Source organism: Pezoporus occidentalis, unplaced genomic scaffold (assembly GCF_034315485.1).
Source record: "Pezoporus occidentalis ecotype Australia unplaced genomic scaffold, CSIRO_AGI_Poc_V1 ctg66, whole genome shotgun sequence".
Lineage (NCBI taxonomy): Eukaryota > Metazoa > Chordata > Aves > Psittaciformes > Psittacidae > Pezoporus > Pezoporus occidentalis.
In genome coordinates, this window is record NW_026916009.1 from 1,566,430 (window position 1) to 1,593,358 (window position 26,929).

Sequence of the window (26,929 nt, forward strand, 5' to 3'; positions counted from 1 at the left end):
GACCGTTGTATTGCAGAGCTGCCCTTCTTAAATTTTAGTTCATAGTATGTTAGGATATTTTGGATGAACAAGTTCTTAACATAAGTATATTGCCAAGCATTATTTAAATCGGGTGTTTTGATTTCCATAACCAACAATAATCTGAGTTCAAGACTTTATAAGTGTAACAATACTCCTGAATTAGTTCCATTTAAGTGAGGAATTTATGTTGCAATTTTACAGTGATGTGTATTGCTGCTAAAAGAGAATATCGTTCTCCTGTCAGAGGTAGAAATGCCACTCCTTTATGTTTTCTGTTTTTACACAGTGGGTAAAATGTACGTATGCTTTCCATAGCATGTACGTGACCATAAAGGCAGTGGAGTGGATTCTGCTGAATCTTTCTGCTTTGTTAATCTTCAGCCAGCTCAGCTCCCTAACTGAATTGTCTGGCAGCAGCAGCACTATGACTGCTATAGCTGAGAAGTAACACTTAGCAAGGGAGGCATGTGTATCAGTGTTAGATGTGATTGGACTGCATGTCCTGGCATTGTTAGTTTATGGCATGGCATAGTTTACGGTTGCAGTCAAGTATTTTTGCCACATGCCGTGTTTCTTTGTGTGCAATTAAAAATCTTAGCTTAGTGCAAGCTGATGGATTGCACATGCTTCCTCCCATTAAGTTGTCTTGGTTTCACGTAGGGGGACGAAAAGGCCTGTGTTTGTGTCTGAGAGCGGTTTTGGGGTGGCTTTGGTGGAAGGGGGGATGTGGATGGCTGTTTGTTTTGGGCCCTTAGGAGAGAAATTGAAGAAATTGTTGTGAGTTTTGAAGAATTCTCAAGTTATAAAATTAAGTAGATAGTTCTTCCTTCTGCTCCAGTGAAACATTGTTCCATCAGCACTGATGCAGCAGTGGCCTCAGCACAAACTATAAAGAAAAACTTGAGTAACCTAAAATTCTTAACTACTGCGTGCTTTCATAAATTTCTAATTCTTTCTCCCTTTTTCTCTGCATTTCCAGTAAACAGATTCAGGCCTCCTTTATATGATTTATTTCTGGTTAAAACCAGTATTTATTTCTATAATCATACTCTTGGGGGTTTGTTTAAATTTAAACCAACTTTTTTATAATCTAGTACAGTATAAGAAATCCTGATCTCTAGACCCACATTAAAATTGAGTGGGCAGTGAAAAGTAATAGGTCGGCATTGAAACAGTAAATCCTTGAAATCGGTTTTTATCCACGTATTTATTTGTTTAAAAGAAATAGGAAAAAATGAACTGTAAACTTCAAGATCAACAAAGATGTTTTGGCTGTGTTGGTGCAGGTATATGAGAGACCCCCAGCTGATTCCCTGTTTTTTGCTCTTGTTGCTGCCAGTGTGCTGTGGCTGTAAAGTGCTCCTGCTGGGGTTTGCTACAGATAGTTGTGTTGCAGAGTTGTGCAGTCAAACGGGGTGGAAAACTGTGCTACTTGACTTTAGTGAAGAGCAAAACCAAATGTGCCATCAACCTTTGTGCAGCGATAAAGGTTTATGGTTGGGTTAATGAGCAGCTTTTTTAAACCATAAATTAAGGTTCTCTAAATGTATGACAAAATAAAGTATTTTGCTGTTGCTGAGTCCCTAGTGCACAGGTGCATAGCATCACTTCTAGAAACTTACAAGTATTTAAAGCCTTAGGTTTTAGTAATAATTTATTTCTATAGATGGAAATGGTTAATGTTAAGGAAGAGGAAGAATATTTTAGAATTCTAGGTGTGATTTACATTGAAATGATTCTAGGTGTTATGGCACTGTTTGTTTTTAATAGAATCCTAATCTCATTTAACCTTTCTAAGCCATATGACACCATTGTTACGGTGAATAAAAGCTTTAGTTCTCGGTAGGCTAATATTTCTAGGTACCTATATTTCTAGATAGTTTAGTTCCCAGAGAATATTTCAAGCTCGCATTATTTCTGGTTCATTTTATTGAAAAGAATTATGTTTCTAACAAGACAACCTATTGTCCTGTTTAGCTCATGTGTTTTTTGCAGCGCGTTGTATGGTCACAGCTGTGAAGGGAGCACAAGCTGTTAAGTAAGAGTACAGTAAGTAGCATAGAAAATGCCCTTTATCAGTTATTAGGAATATTAGTAATTCACTGAGAAGGGGAAAACTTGAACTTTGTGGATTTCAGAATAGCTGAATCTTGACTTCTACAAGAAAAGCAACCATCAAAACACATGGTAAAGAAATCATGAATCACATTCATACGAGAAAGGAATGTGGAACTAAATGTCTGTGGCATGCTGAATGGTGTTGTGATGGGCTCTGCACTTCTGATCTGAGAAAAATCTTGATTTTTCTTTTCCAAGGAGATTACATATTTTGGAGGGGACTTGCTTGTGTATTTATTTAATATGCTTATTGCTCTAGATATTCTTAAATAACTATGAGGCTTTAGCATATTAGCCACAATGAACAGCCACGTGCATCCGCTATCTTAAAGTGGTTCCTTGTTTAGCTGCACATTTCAAATCCATTTTCAAAACATCAATAAGCTCCAGAAATTAAAACCCAGTATTGCTTGTCTTACAATATACGATTTCTTTAGCATCAGCAAATAGGATAGATTTAAATTATGTGAATTTTCAATACATTTCCAGTTGTAACAAAAATAGATTCCTTAGAAGAGCATCAAATAAAAGAACAATCATTTGCTTTATGTGTACTTAAAATAAAAGCAAGGAAAAATACAAACTGCATTTTGTAAAGATAAAGGCAGTGTTCAAGCTACTTACTGACTTCAAATGGATTTAATACTTTAAAATCTTCCAAACCAATGCACAGTGTGGACTCTTATTTGTACGATTTCTTTTCCATACTTGTGTGCTGCTAAATTCTGATACTTCTCTGTGTGCTATTAATGTTTTATGTTGATTAAATATCTGTTGGATGTACTGTTGTACATGGATGTATCTATTGGATACTCAGATGTACACTCTTGTCAAATATGTATTGTCCAAATGTGCTAAAAGTTTTGGTAGCAATGCACAAGGCTACTTATAATATGGAAGAACCAAGAAACAGCAAATATGAAATATATACCTCCAGTATGTTCTTTTGGAGGTAATGGCAGTTATATTTCTAAATGTTAGCTATATAGAGTAACAGTTTTTGTCATAAAAAATAAGTCTTTGTTATTACTAAGAAATAGGTGAGGATTTATGGGTGGGTACATCAGCATTTCAGTTCATATTTTAAAGCATGGTAGTCTGAAAATTAAGTCCCCCAAAACTGAACTGAAGTTTGTGTTCACTGGAATTCTGTGTGTTGTGTCCCCTAGGAGGAGCAGGCTGCTAAACTCAAAGCTGAGAAGATTAGGGTTGCATTAGAGAAGATTAAAGAGGCACAAGTGAAAAAGGTAAGTTATGGATACTAGTTTATAAGATCTTTATACTCACAGTTGACTGTGAACTGGCTGAAGGAGAGAAGCCAGAGAGTTGTCGTCTATGGGGCGGAGTCTAGTTGGAGGCCTGTAACTAGTGGAGTGCCTCAAGGGTCAGTACTGGGACCAGTATTATCTAATATATTCATCAGTGATTTAGATGAGGGAATTGAGTGTACTATCAGCAAGTTTGCTGATGACACTAAGCTGGGAGGAGTGGCTGACACGCCAGAAGGCTGCGCTGCCATCCAGCGAGACCTGGACAGGCTGGAGAGTTGGGCAGGGAATAACTTGATGAAATATAACAAGGGAAAGTGTAGAGTCCTGCATCTGGGCAGGAACAACCCCAGGTTCCAGTATAGGTTGGGAAACGACCTGTTAGAGAGCAGTGTAGGGGAGAGGGACCTGGGGGTCCTAGTGGACGACAGGATGACCATGAGCCAACACTGTGCCCTTGTGGCTAAGAAGGCCAATGGCATCCTGGGGTGTATTAGAAGGGGGGTGGTTAGTAGGTCGAGAGAGGTCCTCCTTCCCCTCTACTCTGCCCTGGTGAGACCGCATCTGGAATATTGTGTCCAGTTCTGGGCCCCTCAGTTCAAGAAGGACAGGGAGCTGCTGGAGAGAGTCCAGTGCAGGGCAACGAAGATGATTAAGGGGGTGGAGCATCTCGCTTATGAGGAAAGACTGAGGGAGCTGGGTCTCTATAGTTTGGAGAAGAGGAGACTGAGGGGTGACCTTATTAGTGTATATAAATACATAAAGGGGGAGTGTCACGAGGATGGAGCCAGGCTCTACTCAGTGGCAAACAATGATAGGACAAGGGGTAATGGGTACAGACTGGAACACAAGAGGCTCCACTTAAACTTGAGAAGAAACTTCTTCTCAGTGAGGGTGACAGAACACTGGAACAGGCTGCCCAGGGAGGTTGTGGAGTCTCCTTCCCTGGAGACGTTCAAAACCCGCCTGCGCACATTCCTGTGTAACCTTATCTAGGTGTTCCTGCTCTGGCAGGGGGATTGGACTAGATGATCTTTTGAGGTCCCTTCCAATCTCTAGCATACTGTGATACTGTGATCTACCTGGAAAATGCAAGCAAAATTGTTCTCATCTGTGCCTATTAAGTTGCTCTAAATAAAACAGGAACACTGTATTGTTCTGATACTATGTGAGGATGTAGTTTCTAAATCTGGACTGGACCTAATCAAGAAAATTCTAGCATATTCCTGTGTGTAGAAAAACCCATATAAAATAGAAGGTTTTTCTTAAGGAATAGCATATTTTGCAGATGGCTCACATTGAGAAGACTTTGTTAACTTCCACCTAGAGCTGAAATGGAAGTCCAGCCTCCTGAGATTGTATGTTAAGCAGCCACACATTTAAAATTTGGGTCTGTTTGCTTTACAGATCCTTTTCTTTGTATTATGCATAGCACTGTTTTCCACAGTTAAATGGAATACCAGCATTCCAGACTGTAGGTGTCACCAAGTGGAGGAAGTCTATGCATGATGCACTCTCGAAGTATCTGGCGTTCCCTTGAAATTTAGCATTCTTATGTTTGGATTTTTTCACTAGCTTAAAATTTTTACATTTACTGTTTACATATCAAAAGCTGAAAACCTGTCCTTGCTGGAAGTTGGGAAGTAACAAGCCAACTAGCATATTTTAGCTTCTAGAGCTGAACAAGATATAAAAAAGGAAACATAATGATTAGCAAGAAGAATCCATTGTCTTAAGGTTTTTGATCAGGTGTTTTGGTTTGGATTTTTGGTTAGGTTGGTTTTGGGGGGGGTTTGACAGTGAACTCTTTAAAGTGCCTGTGAAAAGCTGTTGTGTTTTAAAAGCAGACTTCTTCATGCTAATGCTTCATACTGTCCAGAAAAAGAAAATTTAGTGTAGGTATATTGTTTACTTACATAATCAGCATTTTTAGAAAATACGGAGGAAGCAGGCAGAAAGCTGAATTGCAAATAGGAAAAATTCTGATTTTATATAAGCTTGTGCAAAACTGCGTGTTTGTTACACCTAGGGATGTGAGAAAAATTGTCACAGGGACACTTTATTAATCAGAACAAAACACTTGGGCATGAGGGAATTTTTTTCTGCTTAACAGACAGCTAAAGCATGATATCATCATATTGGGAAGACCTTTATATTTGCTCGTTTATACCGAAGAGCAACAGTATCTTATTAAGTGTCTGTGATACAAATATCTGTCATTTATGGCTTTTTACATTTTGAGCGAGTGTTGTAACTGAACTTAGTATTTTATGGTATTTTAACAATGTTAGAAAAAGAAACGATCTTAAAAGATACAGTTTTTATTTGGAATGTGGGAATTTAATCCTTCTTTTTTGTTTCCTAATTTTCTGCTGAATAGTTGGTGATCAGAGTCCATATGTCTGATGACAGCTCAAAAACAATGATGGTGGATGAGAGGCAGACAGTGAGACAAGTATTAGACAATCTGATGGACAAATCGCATTGTGGTTACAGTTTAGACTGGTCGTTGGTAGAAACCATCTCTGAATTGCAAATGGGTAAGTAATAATTACAAACATTTATGATTCTTACCTACTGATGTAATGCTTGTCTATATCTGCATCCTCAGAATGATTTGAATTCTTTTTGTCTTAATGTTTGTCATCCCATTCATTCATGTAGTAAATGATCATTCTGAAACAATACTCACAAGATTTATTATATCAATGAACTTCTTTCATATTAAAAGCATGTCTAAATTCTAATGTGTGGTAGAGTAATTTTACTAATGTCGAGTTACTGAGCCTCTTGGTTTTGATGGGCTCCTCACAGAAGAAAAAGAAATAAGGGAAAAAAATTTACTATGCATCTTCCTCTCTGTAAATAGTGTTTTGTACTGGTCCAAATAGCTCTTATTAAAAAAATTGTCTAAATTTTTTTAATTCCCTCATGCCCAAAAAAATTGTCTAAATTTTTTTCTGTTAAACATCTTAATGCATTTGGCAGTATGGCAATATGACAAATTGAGGGCAGTTGAAGCTCCTTTGTGCTGTATTGCACATACCACGATGAAAGTTGTTCTTTTAGCCAAAGGATATAGCATCTGAATGGAATATAAGAGGAAAAATGGTAGAAAAACTATCAATTATCTCCAGTTTAAGAGAAGAATTACATCAGAGAGCTGTTAAGAAACTTATCCGTTAACTAACAAAATCCCAGAACTGAATCCAAATAGCTTGATTTCAAATTAAAATGCAAAATAGTATTTCCCCTCTCCTTTGGTGAAACCTTTTCTATTTCAGGCAGTGTGCCTGAAATACGTCAAATGAAATGGAATATTAACTTTGCTTACTGTTACACAAAAAAAGGTCATGTAAGGTGACAAGGTATCCTTTGAATCTTCTTTCATGTGAAAAATGTCATCTTACTAGGCTCATCTTAAAATTTTAATAAATAAAATCTTAAAAGTTGCCCAGTTTTGAAACCAGAAAGAATTTGCAAATTCTGTGTAAATCCAGATTAGGTATGTAGGAATCAAAGGTGTAATTCTGTAACATTTTACCAGTAGGAATAGTATGAATAAATAACTTTATTAATTCTCCAGTAGTTTTATGTTTCTATCACTGAAAAATCTTTGAATGTGTAACAGGATCCCAAACTCGAGGCTCAACTAGGGGTCTTTCCCATCCTAGATTTGCTTGCATAAGAAGCTTCCCTTCACTGTGCAGCCTGGAAAGAATAAAGGAAAAAATACTGGAAAGATAAACTGGTGTTTGTTCAGACAATAACAGTGTGACTGAATTAAGATTTGAAATTAAATCAGGGTTAAGAAGTCTCTTTTGTTGTTGGGCATTTTGGAAGTATATGCATGCCCTACTCTGTGGGCTCAGTGACACACTGGGAATGACAGAATTTGACTGCTGTATCGAAAGAGTTTCAAGCTAAAAACCATAATCTATTATAGAATTTTAAATTCAACCTACAATATGACAAACCTAAGGGAAATGAAAGAGTACGATTCAGTTTCCATTTTTTTTCATGGCTTTCCGTGATTGTTGGCAAGGGCAACTGTTAAATAGCTTTGAATGGCTTTCATGTACCTGTTTTTTTTTTTAAAGACAATCCAAAATGCAGCCTGTTTGATTCATATCCTCTATACTGGAAAACAGATAAAAAAATGATTACAACAAAGCCCTCAACCTATATACTATTGTATATACTATTGTTATTTTGCCAGTGCTTCGTCTTTTGGAACTTTTTTTTCTGGCAATGCCTATGTAAGAGGAAGGAACTCCTTTATTATATTATCCTTTAGTGAGACACAGAGGGCCTATGTACTCTCACGGTATATTTTACCATGTCGTCTTGTCAGCTGATTGCTCATTACTTGCACAGTTCAATAAAATGCAGTGAAAGCTTTAAGCTAGCAAACTGCAGAGAAAGACATGTTCCTGATTGTTTGCATTTTATGTGGTTTGCTTCAGTTGTGTGTGGTTAACTTGTTTTTGAGGAGGCTGATGTAAGTACATCTACTTGAAGTAGAAGGCCAACTGTTGTTACCTAATGGTTTAACTAGGAGCTTTATATGTACTTTCAGCAGAACTCTGTGATATTATTTCCAGAATGCAGAATGAAATGCTATGCCTGGTTTTACCCTGCAAGTTTGTAGCAGAAACAACTCTGAAAGGTTTCTTTTAGTTCGAACAAGGGTTGTTTTCATTCTGTTTGGTTGGAGCAGGGTATGTCTGTGAAGTATCAGTAAATTACAATGTTTAATTTTAGAGAGTATGTTTAATAATAGGAAAAGTGCACTATATGCAGTTTATGTGTTATAGGTACCTACACACTCAGTGAATAAGTTATTTTGTGTTTGAGTTCAATTATTGCTCTTCTTGTAATAACAGTTGATATGTTTTGAAAGCCACCCAGTTTCACTAATGAAGCTGCTGTGAGATACAAACTTTTGTGCCAGTCTTCTGAAGCTTTTATGTTCTGTTCTTGTGTTAGAGAACACCTTCTTTATTTTCTTGGAAGACAGTATTGCTGTGTTGCTGATAGAGCTTTATGAAGTTGTGAGTTGTAACTCGAAAGCTTAGAAAGAATCTTGCCGAGACCTCAATGTTGTCATATCAAGATGTAAAGATTACATTTGTTGCATTCACTCTTCTTAGTATTCTTAATTACTGCAGATGTTGAGATGTCAGCTGACATCTCAGTCTTCATTGGATGTGAACAGAGCAATATGCCCTCTGTAAAAACGCAGTGCAATTGATATTGTGGGAATAAAACATTTTCTGCTTTCAGATGCAATTGAAAGATCAAACTGGTCCCAGAGGAGTCTGAAAAAATAATTTGCAGAAATGCCATTATGTGGCCTGTGTGATGAAAGAATAAACTGCAGAAAGCAGAATTCTGATCCTTCAATCAGAAAATTCTGATTGAAAGAGGGAGAAAGTTGAGCTAGTGGTTTCCCAAAGACGTATTCTTCCTTATTTAGTTTAGAATAAGGGTTTTCACATATATCTCTATCATTTGAATAAATTTTCCTTTTTTTTCCTTTCCCTCTTTTTTTTTTGTCTATTTTCAGTATGTTGTACTAGTGATAACTATTTCAACAGAGAGCCAATGCTTATAGTTCTTAGAAGCCATTGTTGGTACATGATTTATTCAGCAAGATTGATTGTAAGAGATAGTGTCAGTTTTCACACTACCTCTACAATACCTCCACTAGCCATGGGTATTTTGCTTTTCAGACATTGTCTGTTACTATTTTTTAATACTTTACAAGTGAGATATTGATTAGGGATGTAGAAACAAATTCTGTGCTGGAAAAGCTGCCTAATAAATTCTTTCAGGGATTGTGTGGACCAGAGTACATGGAATGAGATAATCTCCTTATTTGTGCTCATAGCATTCAAAATGTCATCGTTTGAGTCTGCTGTGTTCATGTGGGCTGGTAGGCTTTGTCAGGTGAAAAAAAATCTAAGCACTTCATATATTGATGGAACTATAAGCCTGAAGAGATGGCATTGAGAGTGTTGAGTGAGTGTTTGTGTAAAATTAAACCAGGCACATCTGAAAGTTAAGTTCTTTTAGTTTCTTAGTGTAAACTTCTTCCCTGGTTTAGTAACGTTGAATTCTCTGTGTGTACGTTGTCTCAGAGATATGACTACAGAGTAGTTTCTGTAACAAAATATGACATTCAAACGCATTTGCTCTCTTGTTACTCCTACAGAAAGGATCTTTGAAGATCATGAAAATCTAGTTGAAAATCTTCTTAACTGGACAAGAGATAGTCAAAACAAACTGATGTTTGTGGAACGCATAGAGAAATACGCACTTTTCAAGAATCCCCAGGTAGGCCTGACACTCATGTTGAATGGATGTGTATATGCATGCCTGATTACAGTTTCTTACTGCTTTTTGATAGCGTTCATTTCCATATTTTTATGTTGATACTTGTGTATATATTAAAATATCAGGCAATTTTACACTTCAGTACCATGTACATCCACGTTGTGGTTGGCACAAAATCAAGTCCCTGTCAGAAAACCTTGAGCTGAAGCAATCTGTTTGCTAATGTGTTTGTGGGTACTTTTAATAGAGATGAAGGCAAGCAGTTACATGGCATTTACACCAATACTTAGTGCTGTTCAAATACATGAATAGGCAAGAAAGGTGTTGTCAGATCTTGCCAATAGTAATGCCTCTCCAGTGCGCATTCTTACATTGCTGGCAAGAAGCAAAAACGAAAGTATAAGAAATAGCTACTCTGTGGTCAAATGGCAAGTGAAGAGAAGAAAGCATGTGTCCATCTCTGTGAAAGCTGAGATCTGCCACTGCTCACCTGTGTTTCCTGTTCCTTGGCTGGGAAACCAAAGATCTCTCTTCTCTGTTAGATGCCTCTGTTCTCTGAAATGATAGCTACAGATTTGATATCTGGCAGCAGTTTGGTATTGTAAGGGGGTGAAGGAAAAGAAAAAGAAAAATAGAGGGTGGCTTTCTGAAGAATTTGAATTGAAAATAACTAGATACATTATCCCTTGATCTCTCTCTTAACTCTTATCCAGTGTATTCCTTTTGGGGGTCATAGATTATTTTTATATCTGTATGGCATCTGTGTGGTAATTTCTTGGTTTTATATGCTCATCCTTTGGGGCATCATCAGTGTACACGGGGTTTTTGTTTGTTTGTTTGTTTTTTTTTCCCTTCAAAGATTGAAAGCCAGGTCTTACTGAGGTGCTTAGTGGTGATGCAGCAAAACTGAGTTCTTAGAAGCATGTAGTTGATACGTTTACTGTCAATACATGCAGTAGACACAGTCAACAAGAATGACGCACCAGCATAGACCAGATATTTCGTCTTAGTTTAAAATATTGAACTGTTGGCTAAACTATGTGTGAGTATTATTCTTTTCCAGCTACAGGTTAGGAAGAGGAAGATTTTAATTGTCCAAGTACTTGCCAAGCTGAAGAGGAGTACAAACCTTATTAAATAAGTTACAGGACTTGCAGATAGCCTTCTTTTAAGAAGGAAAGGAGTATTTAGTAATTCTGAATGAAAAATCAACAGTTTTATTCAGCAAAATTGCCAGGGCAAGGTGGAAAGAAGTACATTGCCTCTGTGTGTGCTTCTTTGAACAAGTAAATAATGGCAGTATGTAACAAGCTTAAAGATTTCTGGTTTTGTTAATATTTTTATTGTGAGATTTTTCAAGTCCATAGTAGTTTTATTTCTGGATGCATTGTACTAGGCAGCTGTTTTGTGAAAAGCCAGGACAGTGTTGTTCTGAGGCTGTTAGCTATGGTAAGAGTATGGGCTTATTGATATTTTTGGAAAAGGTGGTTATAACTTAGTTCCATGTATTATTTAGCCGTCTGACAGTTTCAAGTGGACTGTGGAGTTTTTGTTCAATTAATGTATTGGTTTTAGATGACAGCTGTGGGTTTTTTCTTTCCTGCTACAGAAAGGTAAGTGAGAAATGTTACTTGGCTTGATTTCAGAATGCCTATAGAAATATTAAGCTTTCTCTTGTTACAGAACTATCTTCTGGGGAAGAAAGAAACCTCTGAGATGGCAGACAGAAATAAGGAGGTGCTGCTAGAGGTAAAGCTGCCAAAACAAAAAGGACATAATGGTTGTGGTGATTGAAATTGGTGGGTGGAGCTGACTGTAATTCTGCCACAACTATGAATGAAATGTTTTACGTCTGAGATAATGACTATTTTAATGTTGGCCTTTTTCAGGTATGATAATATTTTGTTTAATAACAAAAAACCATACACAGTGATAATCAAAATGAGGTTACCTGTAACTATGGCTAAAACCAGTGGAAATTTGCACAGCTGTCACCTGGGTTTTTTTTACCTGCAGTGGTAGATATTTTTTTTTTTCCTAGCACTCTCCAAATTGTTACTCTCCACAAAATTCTGTGCATCGGTTCATGAGTGACCTGTGTTAATATTTTAAATTTTATTAGTAAGCAAAGTAGTTAAATTTGTTTCAGTTACATTTTAAAATAAACAACCAAATACTCAATTTTTAAAATATGTGACAGCAAAGGAAGTCAGTATCAAACAGGTTAAATAGTTTGCAACACTAAAGACAACAAGAAAAATATGTGGAGCAGTGAATATAGCCTTCATAAGCTGAAAACTGAATGGTTTTGAGATAGTTTTGTAGAGACCTACTCGTGCTGAAGTGTCATAACTTCCATATGATTTCCAGAATAATGATTATGATTTCAGTAGTTAGACAAAAGTGACTGTTTGGGGTATTTAATTTCGGGTTATATTTAATAAAATTTAACTTATAAGTAGCATATGCATGCTCTTAGTGTATTATTAATACAGGTTTTAAGAAGTGGTCATGTGAATACGGTGGATCAGAAAGATGGAAATTGAATCCATGACATGAAGAGGTTGTAATTCTATCTAATTCTTTTTGTCTTCCAGGATTACTCATCAGTATTTGTGTTGCATATTAATCTGGAGAGTATTTAAAGCATTTGTTTTCCTCTGTTCGCTCTTCATAAGTAGAACCTTAACAGAAGTTGTGGTGTTGGCAGTTAGTAGCAACAAAGTACTTGTGGAATAAATTATAGCTATATCTGATCGATACTGAATTAGGCTGTGTGTAGATTTAGACTTAGGAGGAGATATCTACAAGGTGACCTCATAACTTTACAGCAAATAAAGCTGTTGGGAGCTCTATTACCAAAAAGCAGTGGTTAGAAAATCTTTACAGTAGCTGCTAAGAGCCCCTATTGTGTTTGTCTGAATTACCTTGTAGCTTCACAGTTAATCTCTAGTTCATATCACTGTGTGAAAAAAAAGAGCTGTCCCTATTATGCCTGCATTCCTTAAATAAAGAATTTCAGAATTTCAGTCATTAAAAACAAACCACTGCATGTTGTACGTTCTGTCTGTTTCTCTTTTCCCAAGCCATTGTGTTTATTGGTAGGAATGTTTCTGTGGAAGTTCTGTAACTGTGCCAGAGATTGAGGGAGTTTTGTGGCTGAAAGAAGATGGTAAGAAGTCTTGGAAGAAACGTTACTTTCTTCTTCGAGCTTCTGGAATCTACTATGTCCCTAAAGGGAAAGCAAAGGTATGCTTTTACTTATGATACTTTAGAGCAGCTTCCCTGGATTTTTTTATTGCTGGTAAATTGTGGTCACAAGAGTCAGCCTTAAAATGTAGGCTTAGCTGTGCCTTGCCTAGTGCCACATTCCTTAATTAAAAGTGCAGCTTTATCATGGAAATGCTGTGTAAATTACTGTTGTGACACTTGATGGGCTAAACCCCAAGTTTAAAAATGCAAGAACACAAGGGTCTGCTTTTTAAACGAGCTCAGGGTAGTTGTTCAGAAACACTTAAGGAAAAATAATTGGCGCAGTTGAGAGGCTGTGTTATCTCAAGCAGAATTCAGATAAAGGACCAGATTTCATTGCAAATGCCAATCATAAAATATCAAACCTACTCCACAGTCTTCATAATTCCATGGGTTTTAGTTAGTTCATATAAATGGGATTCTTTTTGGACCAATTTGTGCTATGTTTTTTGAAACTGGCAAATATAATGCCACTGCTTCATTGTCACTTATTGCTGTTCTGTGTGTATCAATAATAAAAAGTAAATAGAAAACTGCTACAAATGTATTATAGTTTCAAGGCTGAATCACTGTGAGTTGAATTTGACCATGAATCCATCAGACTCGACAGCATGCACTGATCCCCAGTATGGGAGGTCCACTTCCCACACAGCTGACAATGAGGAAATTTCTGTCAGTGCATCAGCTCTCTTTCACACTGAAAACATCTCAGATGTTTTCATGTTCCTTCCACGGCCTTTTTCTTTGTTACAACAATCTATATGCAAGATCACCTATTGGAATTCTGTGCCCTACAATCACTGCCAAACATCATTAGAGTTTTTCTCTCATTTCCATTGGAATTTGAACACCTTGATTATTAACTAAGGTGAAATATAGCCAACAGCTGTTGAAAAGTTCCCAGGCAAACAATCCTATTTACTTTCTCCTGATACCAACTCTGAATCAACATTAGCAGGCCGGTGTAAGATGCTGTCAAAAGGCAAAATGCAGAAAAACACAAAAAAACCCAACCCAGACTGAATTTGGAAAATAATATCCAGTTAAAAATTGATGACTGATGCAGGAGTTTATGCATGGCTGTGTCTCCTTAATGGTAGTTTTTGGATCAGATTGAACCTAATATTTAACCTTAACTAGATGTTTTATTAGTATTTTGATTCTGTCAGTGCATGTGGTTTCCTTGTATTTTGTACATTATTATGTTTGTATTTAATAGGTCTCGCGGGATCTTGTGTGCTTTCTACAGCTTGATCATGTCAGTGTTTACTATGGACAGGACTATCGGAACAAATACAAAGCACCCACGGACTATTGTTTAGTGCTCAAGGTAACTTGTGATTGTTTTGGAAATTCTCATGCTGAAAAGAGCATATAAAGAGCTTGAAACATTTCCATGCTAATCTTAGTCCCTTAAAATAACTATGCTTCCCAATCGTGAGCAACAGCTGATTAGCACAGTATTAATCTTTGGAGAGACTGTAATTTAGAATAGACTTCCCATAGTAATACAACAATTGGAAAACTATGTCTGTCAGTTTTCAGGGTGAAACTTCATTCGGTAAATGGGAACTCTAAACTGCTGTTAGTTGCAATGACAGTGGGAAAGCTATGTTTAACTACATTTTCTGTGGAGTTGTAATGAGCCTCCTTGGTGGAAATACAGTAAGAGAATGCGAAAATGCCATGTGGGGACTAGTGCAGAAGGAAGAAATACATATGAATCACTTTCTTCCTCATCAAGCTGATAGATCTCTTCCACCTGCCAGAAGATCCATGTGGATTATGTGGTAGGGGAGGAAGATAGATCACCGAGAGACACGGAAGAATGGCTTTTCTAGATTCATTTATAACACTCTAGGTTTCTCTGACACTGTCCTTTCTTTATAAGCTGCTTAGGGGAAAATTAGAAGTCCAGGACAGAGATACTTTCACAGAATACTTTTTTGCCCTTTGGAAATATAGGTAGCCAGACACTGGGTATTGGCTGTGTAATAGCCCCAGGTGCATTCTTACTCTTTGAGTATGCCCTGTTTCTTTTTGGATTCCAAGAAACTTGCAGAATGCTGCAGCAGTTGGGTAAACCTTGCATGCTTTCTTATTTGTTCTGAACCATCAGTTGCTTTCCACTTCATTTTCCTGTAGTTCTTGTATAGGAAACAAACACTTGGTGAACAATTGTTGCCTGTTCTCCATGCTCCTTGTGACTTTGATTTTCATATTGCCCTCGATTGTCTTACTTCCAGACTAAGTCCTAGTGTATTTAATTGTTCAGCATACTGTAAATCAGAACATGACTCTTCTTCCATTCAGCTACTCTATACCTTAAAACCATTCAGATTCAGCGAGATAATACCCCTCGAAACACTAACTTCAGGGAGTTGCTGTCTTCTAAAAGTGTAGGTCCAGAAGTGTGCAGAAATTGGTATTGGAGTCTCAGGTCTGCCTATATTGCCCAATTTGGGAGAAAGGGGTTGCATTAAAGGAAGAAACTTCTGAGTATAAAGGACAAGTAGAAAGAAAAGTAGAAAAATGTGAAATATAAACAGCAGCAACCTGATCTTAACCTGTGAAATAGATAACTTCAGTACTTCAAATCATTGTAAATTGCATCAACTCATCTTCCAGTCTCTCTTGATTCCCACACAGTGTTCAAAATTATGTCTGTTCCTGCAGGATAGATAGTGGCAAAGCTATTTTGAAACAGGTTTTCACAGTATGTTCACAGCAAGTAGCATTTGAAAATTGATTTGGAAATGGTGTGAGTAACATGAGATTGTTATAGTTGAACTTACAGTTTTCATTTGACCTCTTACCTTCCCTGATCTGCAGTTCATGGAGTTATGTCAGTACCTTAAAATGCTTTATGTGCCTGGAGTGTGTGGCTGCCTGTCCACTGTGTGAAAAATTGATTTCATCTTCCAATTGCAGTTGGGCCCCCTGAGAGGTAGACACTGAATATCAAATACGGGAGAAGGCATGCAGCTGAAACTGGAAATATTTCCCATGTTCTCATAGGTCATTGGCATGGTTATTATTAAAAGAAGAAATGTCAGTGTTTGTAGGTATTTATAAATTCTTGAATTAACTTGATTTCTTCTGCTGACATGTCACTTTCTATCCCCATCATTTGGACAGGTTAAGACTGAATTACTTTATCAGACTTGCTGACCAAGCAGAGTAAACCAGGTGAAATGTCAGTTGTCTCTTTCAGGTGGTGAGTTAATCCATAGAGCAGTGAAAGGAAACAACTCTTTGTGCTTTGGCAGCACCTTGCTTGTGTTTAGGAAAGGTTTTTACAAGCTGATACTATTCTGACCACTGTGCTTGAGAGTATAATGATTTCTGAAGGGCCGTACAGGTACGAAAGACTTTTAGTAGAGAGAAGTTACAGCACTAAAATACTGATTCACCTTTTCTTAGTGTTTCAAACCTGAAATCAGTGCACACTGCCAATCTGTATGTGAAGCTATCCCCACTGCCACCTTCTGAAACGCTCTCAAACATTTTTAAGTAGGCTCAAATACAGACTACTGTTCAAGAGCTTCCAGCATTAAGTTTGTCCTTATAGACGTCAACAGATAAATGGCTTTCCTTGCGTTCCTAGCTGTTAAAATGTTGACGAGAATGAATGATTTTTTGCAGCATCCTCAGATCCAAAAGAAGTCCCAGTATATCAAGTATCTTTGCTGCGATGATGTAAGAACTCTACACCAATGGATCAATGGCATCCGCATTGCTAAGGTAACCTCCTCTAGGCAGTCTTACACTGTTCTCTTGAGTTGTCATTATCTGTTTGAAACCACTTAGAGTTACTTAGTAGAATACATACTAAATCTTACTTCTGTTTACCTACCCTGAATGTAAATTGTACAATCTTCTTACGTTTCATTCTCTAGCAAAATTGTTGGGCTTTCTTGTTATAATAATTCAGTAATTAGGCCCTTCTTGTTTCTGCTGCACCTCCATCGCTTGACAGAGTTCTAACAGACATCATAACTAGATTTTAGCCAGCTCCCTCACAGATTTGAAACAGAAAGCTAATGGGAGAACTGGAAAGCAGAATTGATTTCTAAAATCCACAGGTTGGCTTGGTTTATTCATTGGTTTATTCTAGGATAAACAAACTGGTTTGTTTCTTTCTTTCAGCAATTCTCTAATAAAAAATTAATGTTGTTGCCTCAGCTCCTTAACAAAGAGCCTGTTGTTTCTCTCTGGGGGGAAAAGAATGGTGGAATAGAGAAACCAGAGGTGGAGCTCAGCAGTCTGAAAGGGTACACAGCCTATGTACAGTTCTTAAATTTGTCTGTCATTTTGCGTAGTATGGGAAGCAACTATACATGAACTATCAGGAAGCACTGAAGAGAACAGAATCAGCATATGACTGGACTTCCTTGTCTAGCTCCAGTATCAAGTCAGGCTCCAGCTCATCTAGTTTGCCAGGTAATAATGTGATCTGCCTCATAATAGAAAGATTTAATTACCTTTTTTTATTATCCCCTATCTAGAGACCTTAGGAGAGACTGTTGCAGGAAGTGGACTGTTTCTCCAAAATCTTTTATGCTAAGTCTTACTGTTTAGTCTAAAACACAGACTTTGCATTTTATTTATATATATATACATATATATATATAAAAGCCCCCTTATATTAGTTGCAGTGGTGTGTGTATTGAGAAACATACAGTACTTTCTTGTGCACTTCCAAAAAAGACTTTTTCTGACACTGAGAGGAAACTTCCTCAAATTCCTGATGCCTCCATCTTCACCTATTTGAGAAAAAGAAAGCAAATGTATGTTTTAATGATACACAGAATGTGTGTGTGTGTAGCTGTGAAACTGCTTTTGTTGACTGGAATATTCAAAATTGGAAAATAATAGTCCCTGCCCAAAGGCAAAGATCCAAATAATCTCTTTAGAGACAAACTTTGAAAACACTATTTCTGTTCCTATGTCAATCTGTGTGCGCTGGCAGCTCCCGTTTACCTTTCAGCAGGACTGGGACTGGGCTTTTTTTTTTCACAGCCCATAACAGTGTACAAATTGATGAAGGTTTATATAGTCTCATTTCAGTGTTCAGAGCTGACTGATACTTGGCCAGATTATTCTCAACCCTCAGGGCAAGTTTCATTGTTGAGAGCAGGCTATTGTATGAAAGTGTGGTGTCCATTGCAGATACAGGTCAGGAAGTAATGCTACTGAATTGGAAAGGTTGAGAAAGTAGCCTGTGAGAATGAGCTAAGCAAATTCAGCCTAACTGAAGGTACTCTGTCTTTTCAGCTGTGTGGCAAAGTCTGCTAGGTGTAGCAGTAATTTCTCAGTTACTGACAATTTCTCCATCCAGGCTGGATGTTTTTCTGGTAAAGTTTCTCTTGTGGGGAGCTGAGCCACAGCGTACCAGCTGTGCGTGTTCTGCCAGAGCTGCAGTCCAGCCTATGCCTAGATGCTTTCTTACCTTTGGGACTACACAGAAAGCAGCTGCCAGGCTGGAAAAAATCAGTCTGGCAGTGGCTGCTGCTGTCTTTTCAAGATACCCGGTGGATGCAGAGCATCATCTGTGTTTGCTAGTTACAGGATGCTCATTAGTCCTTCTCTTCCCTTGAGGAATGGGACAGTCAGAAGCAGACTACTGCCTTGCCTAGCATAGTTTGACTGCTGTCAGCCTATGTCCAGTGTCTGTTTCTCAGGTTGTGCTGGAAGCAGTGCTGAAGAGAGTAGGCTGCATGCATTGCATGAAACGGGGCTTTTCCCAAAGTGCAGGAGCTCTTGGATGTTTCAGAACCTATAAAACTGCAGTGTGTTCTCACTTCACAGCATATCTGACACCCCGTCATCTTTGTAGAGCTTCAGATTTGGTTAGTACCAGGATGCTGTTGCTCGTTCTGTTTTCTGGACTGCAACAGCCTGGATGTGAACTAGACTTTATGCAGTAGTTACAAAATACTTAACAAGCATGACCAATAAATGTCACACAGAGTTGCATTAGAAGCACACTGACTTTACTCTTGTATTCAGCAACATGTGCTAACTGTTTCTTAACTTTTTCTAAACAGAATCTCAATCAAATCATTCTAATCAGTCTGACAGTGGAGTTTCTGACACCCAGCCAGCCGGACATGTCCGTTCCCAAAGTATTGTCAGCTCCATGTTTTCTGAGGCCTGGAAACGAGGCACTCAACTGGAGGAATCCAGCAAGGTAACAAGAAGACTTTAGTTTGAGAACCAACACCCAACAAAATGTACGGGACAGAGTGATACCTCTTCTACCTCTGTCTTGTGTGGGATTTCTTCTCTTTTTTTTAACTCTTTGTTATTGACATACACTGCCATATAATTGTTTCTTTCAGGAATCACTGTTTCAGGGAATTTAGCCTTGGAAACTTCTGTTCTTGCTTTTATTTGTGTGCACAGAAGCCCTCTGTTCTTTGAAGGCATGATACAGCCCATCCCATAGAATCCTATTAACTAATGTTGAATAAAGACAAAATAAAAGGATCAGTTGTTAACAAGTTGAATGAAATTCTTTCACTAAAATCTTTCTCCAGTTAACTAGCCACATCTTTCCATTGTGAAGATGTGAATAACTGAGAGCTGAAGGCAGGTATATCTATTTAAGAAGTACGCTGGTAGTTTTAACTCAAATGTTTTCTGTTGTATTCGGTGAAAATGGAAACGGTGACCACAGATATGGTCAAAGCAAAAGCAGAAAAATTGACAATAATTGCGGACTGACGCAGATTTGTTATCTCCTGTTGCTGGTAGTGAGTTACAAAAGATTTTAACCCATTGAAGCCTGAGGCTCAGGTCTGTTGTGGTTTGGTTAGTTTTCTGTCCTTTCTGTGGTAGTTGACTGATGTAGTTCCTAGGGAATGCTTCCAAACAGCACAGTTGCCGTTTACACCAGTTTGTTGTCAGGCAGTTAAAGGAATTTCCAGGTTCCTGAACAGCCATGATGTCAGTATTAACTGCAGCAATTTTGAGTGCAAGTACATTGTCAGGATGCTATGAGAAGCTGGTTTTACTCCTGTCAGTTTTGAACCTTCCCCAGACCCCAGGTTCAAGCTAGAGAAGCAAGCTTTTTAAAACTGAAACCATGGGTGAACCAGATAAATAGTTAAAAATAAGACAGAACATCAGATTTTTAAGTAAGAAAGCACATGTGGCACAATATGAAAACTGAGCTGGCTGCATCTTTGGAACTGGTAACTTTTCTGCATTGCCTGCTGGCTTGGAAATTGTCTGATTCTAATAGTAATGTAGTCCTTGGCCCAGGAATGGAGCTTGCAAAATGGTGATCCAAATTTTCTACTGCATGAGCACAACACCTGGTGCATGTTCATCACCAGGTGGCTGCTTGTATGTGTACAGCGTGCATCATTTCTGCAGGAGTGGGTTAGATGCAAAAGATGGGGCACTTGAGTATGTTTTGGCATGTACCCGACAGAGGGGAAAGAGAACTGCTGTGAGAATGTTACTGTTTTCTAAAGTTTTGGGTTCTGTATGAAAATCCTGCTGCTACATCCTCTGGGAGCTTTTAGGGAAGAGTTTACAGTTTGCCACTCACTGTTGTTCTTACCAAGTCCATAGTGCTGCTGGCAACTGCTCATTTAAATAAACTGCAGGAATTTTTCTGTTATCTGATTAAAGCCATTTTTAAAATGAAGTATTCACACTGCTCCCTGCTGAGGGCCATCATGCGTCAAGATTTCATTCATCTGAATTCCTTTCTATGCACAACCCCCAAAAAAGGTCCGTTTCTTTGTGCAGAACAGATGAATGGATTGCCCTGACACCTCCAAAGAATCCAGATGAAATGAACTGTGTAAAATTACAATTCAAAGCCATGTTAAGAAATTCTGAGTAAATTGGTGACAAAATTATCTTTAGTGAAACCATGGTACATGCTTTTTTATCCTGTACAGGCCAGGCCCAAGGAACTTAAATAGCAAATAAATCAGACTGGCAGTGGGAAATGTGAGCCTGCGTGGCAAGAAAGAAAACAGTGTGGAAAAAAATTGTGATTTACATTAAAAAGTAGTTGTACTGAGACATGCTGCGTTAGGCAGATTAGTGTCCAAGCAGTTATTTCAGAGTTATTGACTCCACAGTGCTTTGCTGACAAAGCTGGCTTAAGAAGTTCATACGGGCAGGCTGCTGCAAGAGCTTGTGTTCTTAGCAAAAAGAGCAGAAAAAAAAGCATAGCTGTTATTTTTAAAAACAGACACTTTTCTTTTTACAGCATTTCTGAGAGTTCCAGATAGCCATGAAAATGTGCATGGTAGTTATGCAATAAGTAATTTTTCAAGATACACAGGGGGGCATCACATAGTTATAAGGAAGAACAAGAAGAATGATCTTTTTCAAGGTGGTTCAATATACAGAGTATCATTGAATATGTTTCTGGTTGTGGAAATTTGATTTGATCCTGTGGAGATGCAAGGGTCTCCCCCTCCTGAGATGCACAACATTCTTTTCCCTATCCTGAGGGTTTAATTTGCTCACTGTGAAAATCACTGTCCACAATGAGTTATGAAGAAAATTCCTCTATGTTTCAAATATTTTTAAGATGAAAAAAATCCACATTTCCCAAAATGTGGGTAATCTGTCCATTCACATTTTGAAAGATCGCTGTTTGTCCAAAGAATACTTTATTCATCTGTTCATTCTTTGCAGTTGGGCAGTGAAGATCTCATTATGTCTCATTTTTGCTTGTCAGACTTTGAACAAGTTATTTCAAGTGGGATGCTACAACAGGCGTCAAAATGTGTGCTCACTGTGTATGCTTTAAGTGACAAATTCCAGATTCTCCAAGGTCTTCTCATTCAGGGATGGCTGTTCTGTTATGCCTTGGTCTCCCTCTCTGTTTTATGCGCTTTTATTTTTCCTGTTGCCTTTTGCTGTCTCAGGTGTCAAAAGTGAAGCTCAGCACACCCATGGTGCCTTATACAGGGCACATTTAAGGTCAGGTGGTGCTACTTGAAACTTCATTAACCTGGGTGATTGGGAGAATGGTAATTTACAGACTAACACTTGCAAGAGATCAAGATTTGTCTCCTGTTTTGTTATGTGAACACCTTGATTTAGCTCCAGAACTGCTATACTCTTGCCTTCCAGACCTAATGTGACAGGTAGAAGCACACCCCATGTGTGTCGTATATCACCGTTTGCTGTTTCTGACTCTAATCCTTTTGGTGGTGTTCTGCACATAGAGACTTTGTGCACCTGTATTTAGAAGAAAGCAATGTGCAAACCTGCTCATACAGTGCAGATGAGCATAATTGGGCTAACTTGTGGCAAAGTGTCTTCTGATGAATTATAGGTACCCTGTGCAGTCAGCTGCCATGTTGGTGTTGCATTTCTAATGCATGTTTCTATGCTGTGCACTGTGAAATTCACAACATGGCTTGCAGCCAAACCACTTTGTATTAGGAGGATGTTTTTAAGCTTGAGTAATGCCATTATCTCTTTGATTTTTAATAGGACTCTAGGTTTGCAATTCTAGAGAAACAATTTAACTTGAGCAAAACCCAATGAGTAGACTAAACATTGCCTGCTGCTTTCCCATTGCTCTTTCCCTTAGTAAGCTTTTCCCCATCTTTTCTTTCTTTTTCTCTTACTGTAATATTTGCACGTGTAGCTTTTCTTCCCTAAGCTAACTTTCTTTTGCAGATCTTTAAACATTTCCTTCTGGTGAAATTTTCCCAGGAAACCTCAGTTGTCCCTCTCTTTCCTATTATTTTCCTTGCCAGTCTCAGATACCGGAGCATGTGGAGTGGAAGGATTCTCTGTAGTATTCCTGTGTAGAGCTTGCTCCTCATGTGTGTTAGAGCAGTTGAGGATTTCTGCCTTTCGTTAACACCGAGCAGTGTCAGGCCTGAGCTAACCACCTAAAGGCTTGACAGGTGCCCCCGGAGGCCGTCCATGTATGGTTTAACTCCAGCCTTAGTGAGCTGAGTAGATGCCTGATGTCCTCCGTCATGGCCCGCGGCACTCTGGGCAGTGCTCTGTTGGGTCATTACAGATGCCCACCGGCTACAGCTGCCTGCCCACAGAAGCGACAAGGCTGGTGTGTCTCCTCGCTGACATTCAGCCTAGCTTGAACCTGGTTCCACAGATTCTTTTGCCAGCTTCTCCCCCCTGCCTGCCCGGTCAGACTGCATGCTCCAGGCTTGTCAGTGTGTGGAGGTCTCTTGCTGCATTGTGTTGCTAACACTTCCTGCATGCTGTAATCTGCCACTTAATTTTTAATGACAGGCACATTTAGACCTTGACTTTATAATCTCTTTGTCTCCTTCCCTCCCTCCCTCTCTGTTTCTTTTTCTCCCTTTCCACTTCCACTAAAAACCCCTTCCCGACAGGCCCGAACGGAGCCCGCAGGCCGGCCCATCATGTCTGCTGCACCCCCTGTGTCCCCACAGACTAAAGTGGTGACCCCCTACACAGCCTCGCAGCCATCCCCCCCGCTGCCCCCGCCGCCTCCCCCTCCTCCTCCTCCCCCCCCGCCCCCCCCTCCACCCCCACCCCCCCTGCCCAGCCAGGCGGCCCCGTCGGCAGGCTCTGCCGCCACCATGTTTGTCAAGTACAGCACCATCACGAGGCTGCAGAACGCCGCCCAGCACGGCGGGCCCTTCGCCAGGCCTCCCGCGGCACTGCAGGCCCCCCTGCCCGCGGGGAAGCCTCACAACCCTGTGCCCCCCAACGGGGTCATGCCGCCCCCTCCGCCTCCACCACCGCCTCCCACTCCAGGCTCCGCCATGGCGCAGCTGAAGCCGGCACCTTGTGCCCCCTCTGTGCCACAGTTCACACCACCACCGCCACCCCCCAAAATACATCAGGTTCAACCAAGCGTAAGCCAGGCCGCTGCCACCTCCTCACTGCCACCGCCGCCACCGCCTGTGCCTGCCCCGCCACCACCCCAGGCACCCCCAAAGCCTGTCATGGCAGCTCTCCCCCCTCAGCCTAGTGGGAAGGCAGCGTCACCAGGGGTCTCACATGTCACCCCCCCTGTGCCAGCTCCCTTGCCCCTTGCAATAAAGAAACAACCAAGTGTCACCTCTCCCCAGGTGCCACCACTGCCCCCAGCCCCTCCTGGCCCTACTCCTCCCCCTACGTTCCCAAAGCAGCAGAGTTTCTCTATGAAGCCTCCTCCATCCCCTCAGTCCCCAGTGCCATCTGTGGTGAAACAGATAGTTAGCCAGTTCCCACCTCCTCCCACCCCACCTGCCACCGAGCCCCAGCCTCTAAAACCCCTTCCACTGAGCGTGGCTCCGCAGTCACCTCCAGCAGTGAAGGCAAAGCCCAAATGGCAGCCTGTTTCCGCTCCCTCACCAGATTTCCCCCCTCCTCCACCAGAGAGTAGTTTAGTGTTTCCTCCTCCACCTCCTTCCCCAGCTTCCTCTGCAGGTTCTCCCCCCCCCGACAGATCAGGGTCTCCAGTCAAAAAGACCAGCAAGACATCAAGCCCTGGAGGGAAGAAACCACCTCCAACACCTCAGCGAAACTCCAGCATCAAGTCCACCAGCTCCACTGAGTACCATGAGTCCAAGAGACCTTCAGTGGACCGCCTTGTCAGCAAATTTGCACACCCACCAGACCCGTCAGGGTCTCCTTCCAAGGAATCATTGCCTCCTGCAGCCCCTCCAAAGCCAGGAAAGCTCAACCTTTCTGGGGTGGGCCTGCCCATTGTCCTCCCACAAGGAGGGATCCCAGCCAAGGCTCCTGTTCCGAGTGTGTCTGAGAAGGAACCTGTGGTTGAATTCCCTTCACCACCATCTGATTCAGACTTTCCACCGCCACCACCTGAAATAGATCTTCCTCTGCCTCCGGTGGAGATCCCATCTGTGTTTTCAGGCAGCACCTCCCCAAAAGTCGCCGTTGTCAATCCCCAGCCTCAGGCATGGTCAAAAGCACCCATGAAAAAGGCCCCACCACCCACACGCCCCAAGCGGAATGACAGCACTCGACTGACGCAGGCGGAGGTTGCAGAGCCACCGGGATCAGCTGCCCCTCAGGTGCCCACTTCACCCAAGTCCAGCCTTAGCGTTCAGCCGGGATTCCTGGCAGACCTCAACCGGACGCTGCAGCGGAAATCCATCACCCGGCACGGCTCCCTCTCCTCTGCACGGATGTCCAGAACAGAGCCCACGGCCACCATGGACGACATGGCCCTGCCTCCACCTCCACCGGAGCTGCTGGCAGACCAGCAGAAGGCAAGCAGCTTTGGGGGCGGTCATTTATCCGGCTATGCAACGTTACGGAGGGGGCCACCCCCTGCGCCTCCCAAAAGGGATCAGAACACCAAGCTGTCGCGAGACTGGTAACCACCTCCCCAGGGCCGGTGCTCTCCGTGACTTGTGGGCCGCTCTGTGATCGGCCAACCTGTGATCTTGCGCACTTGGAGAGGATGTGGGGATGTAGGTGACAGCGCCATCAAAAGAGGTGATCTCAAACTGTAGCTAAGGCTAAATGTAAAGACATTCCCCTTTCACGGCTAGGCCAAAAAAGCTGGGGGCTTGGGGTGTCAATATTTTATTGGGAAAGGTGGGTAGAGAAGCATTAACTTACCCTTTCATTTTTTGTTACCCTTCATACAGATTGGACCAAACCCTCATTTTCTTACATTTTCTGCATTTAGGGGAGGGGGGGAGATAATTTTTTTGTAGTGTCTGTCCACGTGAGACATGTTTGTGCATGTATTATAAGTGTAGGTATATAATATATTGTGATATATTTCGTCGCAATTACAGAAGATAACCAGAATGTTTTTGTAGAACCGTATTTATTGTTTCAGTCGCTATATTACCTGGAATCGGACTCTGTAACTAGTCACATATTGCCACAAAGATGAAGATGTAGGGGGCACTTTAAAGAAAGGAAGAAAAACAAAAAACACCCCACAAATCTCTTGGCAGTTTGTGGTGGGTAATGGTGCAGAGCTGAAGTGTTCTGCTATTAACTGTACATTGTTCATTGATTGAAAAGTACAGGTGCAACATACCAAAACATTCTGGTCATACTACTACTGAAAATGAGTATGTTCCGAGGAGGAAAAGAGATTTTATATATAGTGGGCTGGAGTGAAATATATTTATACTACAGAGAGCCTCCCCCTCCCTTCCAAATAGTTTGAAAAATATACACTGCTACAAATCATTTCAAAGTTATTTGTCCATGCAGTAAATAGGATAAATACGTATTATTCCAATCCATTATGCATTCTAACTTTCTAGTAGGCTTCATCACTTCTTTCTGTGGCTCAAGAAAAATATATTTGTGTTAACCCCTTCTGAAAGCTGACAGGACTCCTGCAATCGAGGCTGACCCCCAAGGCTGACACGTGCTGATACATCGCTTGTACATGTAATTCTTTCCGTGAACGAAAAGGTAGGTTTGTGTAGAGTGTTAGGTACTTGCACAAGCGTACGATGTGTGCAGTCTCACCTTGTCTGTGCCTGGTGGGTTATCTCCACAAAACAAGTTTGTGGAAGCATTTAAAGAAAGTTTTTGTAATTCATTAGAAACTGTCAGGAAATTTCCCCTTCAGAGATTGGGGAGTGGTGATTTCATAGAACCATAGAATCGTTAGGGTTGGAAAGGACCTCAAGATCCTCAAGTTCCACCCCCCCCTGCCATGGGCAGGGACACCTCACACTAAACCATGTCACCCAAGGCTCTGTCCAACGTGGCTTTGACCACCACCAGGGATGGAGCATTCACAGCTTCCCTGGGCAACCCATTCCAGTGCCTCACCACCCTCACAGTAAAGAACTTCTTCCTTATATCCAATCTAAACTTCCCCTGTTTAAGTTTTAACCTGTTACCCCTTGTCCTATCACTACAGTCTCTAATGAAGAGTCCCTCCCCAGCATCCCTATAGGCCCCCTTCAGATACTGGAAGGCTGCTATGAGGTCTCCACGCAGCCTTCTCTTCTCCA

At 40.4% G+C, this 26,929-nt stretch overlaps 1 protein-coding gene across 4 annotated transcripts in view; it reads left to right on the plus strand.

Annotated features, from left to right (window-relative positions):
- Nucleotides 1-26,203, plus strand: part of RAPH1 (Ras association (RalGDS/AF-6) and pleckstrin homology domains 1) — a 94,334-nt gene extending 68,131 nt beyond the window's left edge. For all 4 annotated transcript variants that reach the window (XM_062640647.1, XM_062640646.1, XM_062640648.1 and 1 more), the window contains 10 exons: nucleotides 3,309-3,386; nucleotides 5,788-5,947; nucleotides 9,625-9,746; nucleotides 11,430-11,495; nucleotides 12,852-12,995; nucleotides 14,218-14,328; nucleotides 16,644-16,742; nucleotides 17,321-17,441; nucleotides 19,049-19,191; nucleotides 23,354-26,203. In XM_062640647.1, the coding sequence (XP_062496631.1) occupies nucleotides 3,309-3,386; nucleotides 5,788-5,947; nucleotides 9,625-9,746; nucleotides 11,430-11,495; nucleotides 12,852-12,995; nucleotides 14,218-14,328; nucleotides 16,644-16,742; nucleotides 17,321-17,441; nucleotides 19,049-19,191; nucleotides 23,354-25,315 (3,006 nt within the window). In that variant the 3' untranslated portion in view covers nucleotides 25,316-26,203. The remainder of the gene's footprint in view (nucleotides 1-3,308; nucleotides 3,387-5,787; nucleotides 5,948-9,624; nucleotides 9,747-11,429; nucleotides 11,496-12,851; nucleotides 12,996-14,217; nucleotides 14,329-16,643; nucleotides 16,743-17,320; nucleotides 17,442-19,048; nucleotides 19,192-23,353) is intronic.
- Nucleotides 26,204-26,929: the final 726 nt, after the last annotated feature.